Source organism: Melopsittacus undulatus, chromosome 2 (genome assembly GCF_012275295.1).
Source record: "Melopsittacus undulatus isolate bMelUnd1 chromosome 2, bMelUnd1.mat.Z, whole genome shotgun sequence".
NCBI classification, from domain to species: domain Eukaryota; kingdom Metazoa; phylum Chordata; class Aves; order Psittaciformes; family Psittaculidae; genus Melopsittacus; species Melopsittacus undulatus.
Window position 1 is genome coordinate 26337507 of NC_047528.1, and position 7384 is coordinate 26344890.

Sequence of the window (7384 nt, forward strand, 5' to 3'; positions counted from 1 at the left end):
TTTATGAATCTCCTGCTGTCTAGGACTGTTGCTCAGAAAAGCAGTGCCTTGTCCCATTCTAACTTTACATCACTAAAGGATCACAGGCCAACCTATTGCATCACTGATTTCAAAACATTTCATGACTAAACATGATGATTCATTAGATATTCAAGTATAATAGATCAGACTAAGTGGGTTTTGCCAGAGGGGTTCTGTGCTAAGCAGAAAGAGATCCCAGACAATACCTTACTATGAGAAACCATGATGACAGATTGTCAGTGCATCTGAGATCTGGAAGTGGGGCCTCTGATTCAACTACTGAATAAATATTCCTGATGGTCCTAGAGAGCAATTTTGAGAAGCCTTTGCATGTCTCAGCCTGGGCTCCCTTGGTAAGTCAGCAAAATAAAGTCCTCTTAGCATGGAAATAAGGGCCCTGATATACAGCTGGCGTTCCTATCGCTGCTATTGACAGCAAATATGGGGTACAAAACTTAGTTAAGTACTTACTTTTGAAAGGTAACATGCAGTGATAAAACAATATGAGATTTTGTAAATCATATAAAGGAAATGTGGATGCACTATTGAATCAATGCATTAAAAGGTAGGTACAACGGTTGTGTATGAAAGTAATAAATTATAATAGAGCTCCAACCCTGAAAGATTAGGGGACATAAAAGCAGATACTCTATATGCTTCCTCCTGAAGGAGTGGCTTCAACATCTGACCTGGCCACAGATATGAGAACTTTCTCTGGCCCACTGTTGTATTTCTCTGTGCCATAAAAGCTAGGCAGTCATGATTAAAGGATACCCTCCTCCCCTTCTTCCCTGTGCCCGAATATCAACGGTGTTTGTTGTTTGATCTGAAAGAGATAAATGACAAAAGTATGCATGTGTGTGCAAGAAAGAGCCCATAACCTAGAAAACTGTAGACAGTTTTTCAGGCCTATGATTGTCAATATTGCCCACAATGTGTTATTTCACAAGATGCCATGGTCTGATAGATGGAGGGGAAGTCCTGTTCTCTTGCTGTCACTTAGATTCCACACCTCTCTGATAGAGGAATTTCTTCTCTATGCAGGTATGCTGTGTGGAATGATTGCAATAGCAGACACTGTCAAGCAGGAGGCAGCACTTGCTGTGCACACGCTGAAAAACATGGGCATAGATGTGGTGCTGATAACGGGGGACAACAGGAAAACTGCAAAAGCCATTGCTACTCAGGTATTTGCTTCTCTGTGTTGCAAAAACAAAAACTGGTGACTTTCTAAAACTCTGTTCACCTTAGTGAATTTGGAGAAGTAACTCAGCTGAGGGGAAAACATTGCTCTCTACATCTACCTGAAAGGAGGTTGCATCAAGGTGGGCGTTGGTCTCTTCTAAAAAAGAAACAGATAATAAGATAAGAGGAAATGGCCTCAAGTTGTGCCAGGGGAGGTTTAGATTGGATATTAGGAACAATTTCTTCACTGAAAGGGTTGTCAAGCATTGGAAGGGGCTGCACAGAGAAGCTGCAGAGTGTCCACCCATGGAGGTATTTAAAAGTTGTGAAAGTGGGGCACTTGGGCACCCGGTTTAGTGGTGGACTTGGCAGTGCCAGCTTAAGGGTTGGACTTGTTGCTCTTAAAGGTCTTTTCCAACCTAAATGATTCTATGATTTCACTGAAACTTTTTGGTGCATTAAGCAGCGTGTATAACTGAAAACTGGCTCTTCTAACCATTAAACCTTTATTGCCAGGGCTATAGAGCCTGAAGCTCTACTTCTACATGCCTTGTGGGGTATGATACTAATAGCAGAGTATGGTCTGCCAGCATGTCTGCAGTAAAGATGGAGGGGGGGGGGTGTAATCAGTCTTTTTTTATGCCAAAGGCATGTTGTTCTTAAGCTTTCCGTGTAGCTTGCAAGTGTTATCTCCACCAGAATTAGTTTGGTTGATCTTCGTTTTCCCTTCAGACAGAACATTCATTTCAGCATGGAAGCATATCACCAACTTTCTTTCTTTGTTTCTTTCTTTATACATAGGTTGGGATCAAAAAAGTCTTTGCTGAGGTTCTTCCTTCTCACAAGGTTGCAAAGGTCCAGGAACTCCAAAATGGGAAGGTGAAGGTTGCAATGGTTGGTGATGGAGTCAATGATTCTCCTGCGCTAGCCAGGGCCGATGTTGGAATTGCAATTGGAACAGGCACTGACGTTGCGATTGAAGCAGCCGATGTTGTTCTTATCCGAGTGAGCACTACAGTCTTGGGCTGTACTCCTATACTTGATTTGGTATTTGGAAGACTGCATGTGGAAAACTTTCAATGCTCTTCTGTCTTGCAGAATGACTTGCTGGATGTAGTTGCCAGTATTCACTTATCGAAGAGAACAGTTCGGAGAATACGAATAAATCTGGTTCTCGCCTTAATTTATAATTTGCTTGGAATACCCATAGCAGCAGGTATGTGACTGCCAGAGCTCTATTTATTGAAGACAGAAGCACTGTTGAGTTCTGTGGTGCCTCTCGCAGGATTTCTTGCCCAAAGAACCAAAGAGAATTCTAGAGTACTTAAACCTTGTCAGGAAGACAAAAAGAATATTATTATGTTTTTAAACATGTTTTGGAAAAAAAACCATCCAATAACCTTTGTTCCCCAAGTTTTAAACTCTTGGGAATAAATTCTCATATGATGAAATTAAAAGCATGCTTTTATTTCACACAGCAGTACTTGGGGATTAGTTTCTGTATATTCAAACACAGCTCTAACCAGAGGTACCATTCCACTTCTAGTGCTTCCTCTTTTATTGGCCCCGAATCACACATTTTCTCTCCCACTACTTGCATTCTCTCTGCTTCTGTTAGATATGCTCCAAATTCCTTCTTAAATCTTACTTCAAGTGTTCTTTTTCTTTATGACTAACTTCCCCCTGCTTTGCCTGAGTGTTTACTTTGTCTTTCTATTGCTTTTGCTTTGTTTCCTATGTGCAGAATAGCTGGAAGGGACAAATAGTCTTGCCTTGTGGCCACTGTCTTGTAGCTGAATTGGTGCAAAGGTCATCCTCTGCAGTGGAAGGGACATATTTGAAAATAAGCGAATATATGTATATCAATCCAGTTGTGCTTATGGAGGTCTCAGCAAGTCATATTGTAGAACTGCTGATATATGATATGCATGGACAGAAATGTCTGTATTGAGACAGGTGGCTCTGATGCATGTCCATATATGTTTTTTTGCTAGGTGTGTTCATGCCTATTGGCCTTGTGCTTCAGCCTTGGATGGGATCAGCTGCCATGGCAGCTTCTTCTGTGTCTGTCGTGTTGTCTTCTCTGCAGCTGAAATGGCAAGTTCTCTTATACTCATTAACTGGGGAACCATAGGCAGCACTGCTGCTGAGCCTCAAGTGAAATGTTACTTTGGGCTTTGTCTGCATAGAAGTATGTGACAGTCTTTTAGCTTGGGGTTGTACTTTCTAATCCTTGGCTCCAAAAGAGGCAGGTGTCACTATTATGAGCACACCTGGACTAAGACAGTACTGAGCATTCCTTAACTAGCAGCTAAATGTGTCACTGGATGCCATGTGGACAACTGTGTTGGAGATCTAGTTCAATATAAAGTGCAATAATAATTAGCACTGGTTTTGCTGTGAGCAATTATTTTTCAATTATTATTGAAAAAAATAATTTAAAAGATAGTTCTCCATAATGTAGCATTAGATGTTTTTTACATTTGTACCTGATTTTACTTTTTTGTCTATTTAATCTAGCCAGAGAGAAAGAATCAGAATAGTTAGGGTTGGAAAGGACTTTAAGATCAACTAGTTCCATTCCCCCTGCCATGGGCAGGGACACCACATCTGAGAGAGAAGCAGTGTATTTATTCTTCTGCAATTTGTTGCAGATAAAGTATCTTGCTCTGTATTTTTGGAAGGGACACAATTTCTCAAATGTAAAAAAATTTTCCAAGCTATTCTAGGATTTTTTTTATGCTACCTTTTTTGGGTGCCCATTTTGGTTGCAGTTACAGTGGACCTGTTTTTAACAGCTATGTGAGTAGCCATTTAAAAAAAAAAAAGACTTTTCACAGCGTCTGAAATTAGTCCAAGCCTCCATGTATTTTTACTGTAGCTGGCATCCTCTGTAGTGTAGTGTAGTACAGTATAAACTAGTATAGGAAATCTGTTGCTGCATCATGTTTCTGGTCCTGCAAATGCTCAATGAGTTGGCAATCTAGAATAAAAACTACATACATACTCATGTCAGTTCACAGAATCAGGCCTACTACTACAGGATTTTAATCCTGAAATTTTTCTGTGTGCAATTATACAAAGGATGAGAAATTTCATTGAAGGAATTTATGATCTTTTGATTTTGTGCTGATTACATTAACTGGCAGACTCCACTGTGTTTAGATATTGAGAACCCCCCAAAACACATTTGGCTTCAGACTTATCGAAGCTGTATTACAGTATACTCTGTGGGACAATAATCTTTCTTGAAGCTTCACATCAGTTGAACACAGCTTCATATTCCAAAGAGCAAGATAATACATGTATGTGAAGAAGACCATGCATACTTGCCATTGCTGGACTTTTTCTGACCTAGAATACATTGAATCAGAAAGTGATTTTGGGTTATTGAATCCATTCCTCTCCAGTTGTTTACTATGAGCCCTTTCATAATTCAGCAAACTCATAAAAACTCTTAAAGAATCTCACTTTGAGAGTCCCTCTCTTCTACTGTTGAAATGTCTTAATGCTGTAAATACTTTTAGCCATTAACATTGTGTCTGGAGTGCGGGTAACGTTTGGGTTATCAGAAGTTTCTGATTTGTTCTGATGTGAAGACACATCTACACATTCATTGTTTGGTACTAAACACATTTTCTCTTTCTCTTCTTAGTTATAAGAAGCCAGACACAGAAAGTTATGAAGCACAAGCTCAAGGCCACATGAAGCCACTTACTCCTTCCCAAATCAGTGTTCATATTGGAATGGATGATAGGAGGAGGGATTCATCCAGACCAGCTCCTTGGGATCAGATTAGCCAAGTATCTCTCTCTTCCTTGACGGCAGACAAGCTGCCGAAACATAATGGGTTTGTTGAGGAAGAAGGGGACAAGTGGTCATTGCTCATTAATGGAAGAGATGAAGAACAGTACATCTGAAGCACTGTATTCTTAGTACAGGAGGAAACATTCCTTCCCACTAGTGATGGCAGGAACTGACTTATTTCACCAAGAGCTTCAAGACTTCAAATGAAGTAATTCCTTCAGCTCATAAAACAATTGCTACTCAGCTCAATGTTGGCTTGTGGATTTTTTTCAAGTCACCAGTTATTTCAAGTCACAGAAAGGATCTGTGGCTCTATAATGAACTGGCTCCTTTGCACACAGCAATTAGTGAAATAATGTAAAATTGTAATTTTCAGGGTCTAAAAGAGTTTCTTTCTTCTGGACTTTGATGTTTGCCAGGCACCAAGTCTCATACTTTGCATTATTTCTAATTTTATTATTTCAAGAGCACCTGAAGCAAAAATATTTAGCTGCCAAATAATAATTTCTGTGTCCAAATGAAAACAGACATGGCATAAATTGCTCTCTGGTAGGAAGCTGTATTTTTTCACTGAATCCTAACTAGTCATATCACTGTGAGAGCACTTTGTCTTTAGGATTTATGTGCATCTCCTTGGAATAAAAATGCTTCAGTGTTTCACTGACTATAACTTTCTGAAAGGTCTCTTTCAAAGATTTTCATGTGTTTTCAGGTATTGCATCTGTTTGATGCACACTTGCATTTCTGAACTTCCTGTTCTGTCATTTCCTCTGCTCTCCTAGATTTTCTCTTTTGCTCCATGCAAGCTCTTTTTTTCTCCTGTTGTTGCACAAGGTATCTTCTATGAGTTATTACTATGTTTACAGATAATCCTGTTTGGGACAAATTTCTTTAAGTCACCAGAAACTTTTCCTTTCTCCACAAAAGTCCACAAAATTCCTGATCCAAATTAGCGTATCATTTTCCTGTGGATATTTTGAAGGACCCCATGAAGCTCCTGACAATTGGGCAGTTGTCTGTCTCTTCCCTCTGACAGAGTGAAGAATTTATCCCACTGTGAGCAAAGGTGGTATTTACCATGGTGTAACTCAGAGCAGAACTATGCTGGAGCATAGAATCATAGAATAGTTAGGATTGGAAAGGACCTTAAAATCATCTAGTTCCAACCCCCCTGCCATGGGCAGGGACACCTCCCACTAAACCATGTCACCCAAGCATGGTTGAAAGGAGTATGTTTATTGCATAAGTTGACCCCATCTTTCTTAAAAGGGAGACACATGTTTAAATGCTAATGGTGGAAAAATGGCCTTAAAATGTGGGATTTCTAGTTGCTATCATATAAATAACCTTTTCTGATGACAGAAGGTTTTAAACTAAGAGGATTTGTAATAGCTTGAATTTTAATATAAATTTGTATTCATGTTTTGAATTTGTTTTAATTTCCCTATTTACTCTAGTTTAATAAGAAATCAAGGTACTGAACAGCCCTGTTTTCAGTTTAGCATATTTACCAAAGCTTGCAGTAACTATCACTGTGAATGTCAAATTCATCCCTTAACACTTTTTAGAGTTAGGACAGTAGGAATCAAGGGCTTTGGTGCACTGAATGTGTGCAGTCCCAGGGTGCTGCTTTGCTTAGCTGTGGGACTCTGAATTAAGCAGACCAGAGTTTTATAGTTTAATCTAAAAAAATGAAAATAGAGGAATTACTATGCTAAACAATGTGAAATAAACACTTATTTTCATTGACTTAAAGATAGAGCTGTTTCCAGCATGGGTTCAAATCATGCTCTTCCTAATGTAAGAATGAAAAACAAGTCGGAGAGGAAAAGAACTGTGCTTGGAGCATTTGGCAGGTCTTCCTATTTTCTCTTCCTCATGGTATATTTGAGGTCTCCTTAGAAAACTTCAGCAGCACTGTTTAAATATAATTACGAATCAGTTTTAAAATTGTAAAATCTCTTTATATGTGTAGAGATTACTTTCACAGCACACACACTTTTCAAATAATGCCATAGGTGCCTATACATGTCCCTATGGGGAAGATGGTCTACTGTTTTACTGTTGTATGTCTTTTTACCAGTGCTCACAGTAAAAATACTGTTATTTTTTACTAAAACAAACAAACAAGAAAATAACACTGTGTCTTTGCTTTTCTGTTTTCGGAGGGGTATGGCAAAAAAGAAAGCAGCAGCAAAAAAGAAAGCAGAAGCAGTGATTATCGGAATGCAAGATACATGTACAAGAGGGATTTTGTGACTGCTTTGTGATTTATTTAAGGCAGGAGTATAGCAAGGAAAAATAAACAGGGCTGTACTGTATGTTGAGGTAGGTGAGACTGCAAGTAGATAATCATAATTGTTGAATTAGG

General features: G+C 39.0%; 1 protein-coding gene across 4 annotated transcripts in view; it reads left to right on the forward strand.

Annotated features, from left to right (window-relative positions):
* The window catches only part of ATP7B (ATPase copper transporting beta), a 39039-nt gene extending 31896 nt beyond the window's left edge, over positions 1–7143 (forward strand). For all 4 annotated transcript variants that reach the window (XM_034074454.1, XM_031047718.2, XM_031047720.2 and 1 more), the window contains 5 exons: positions 1066–1208; positions 2008–2211; positions 2305–2422; positions 3201–3303; positions 4862–7143. In XM_034074454.1, coding sequence (XP_033930345.1) covers positions 1066–1208; positions 2008–2211; positions 2305–2422; positions 3201–3303; positions 4862–5126 — 833 coding nt within the window. In that variant the 3' untranslated portion in view covers positions 5127–7143. The remainder of the gene's footprint in view (positions 1–1065; positions 1209–2007; positions 2212–2304; positions 2423–3200; positions 3304–4861) is intronic.
* Positions 7144–7384: the final 241 nt, after the last annotated feature.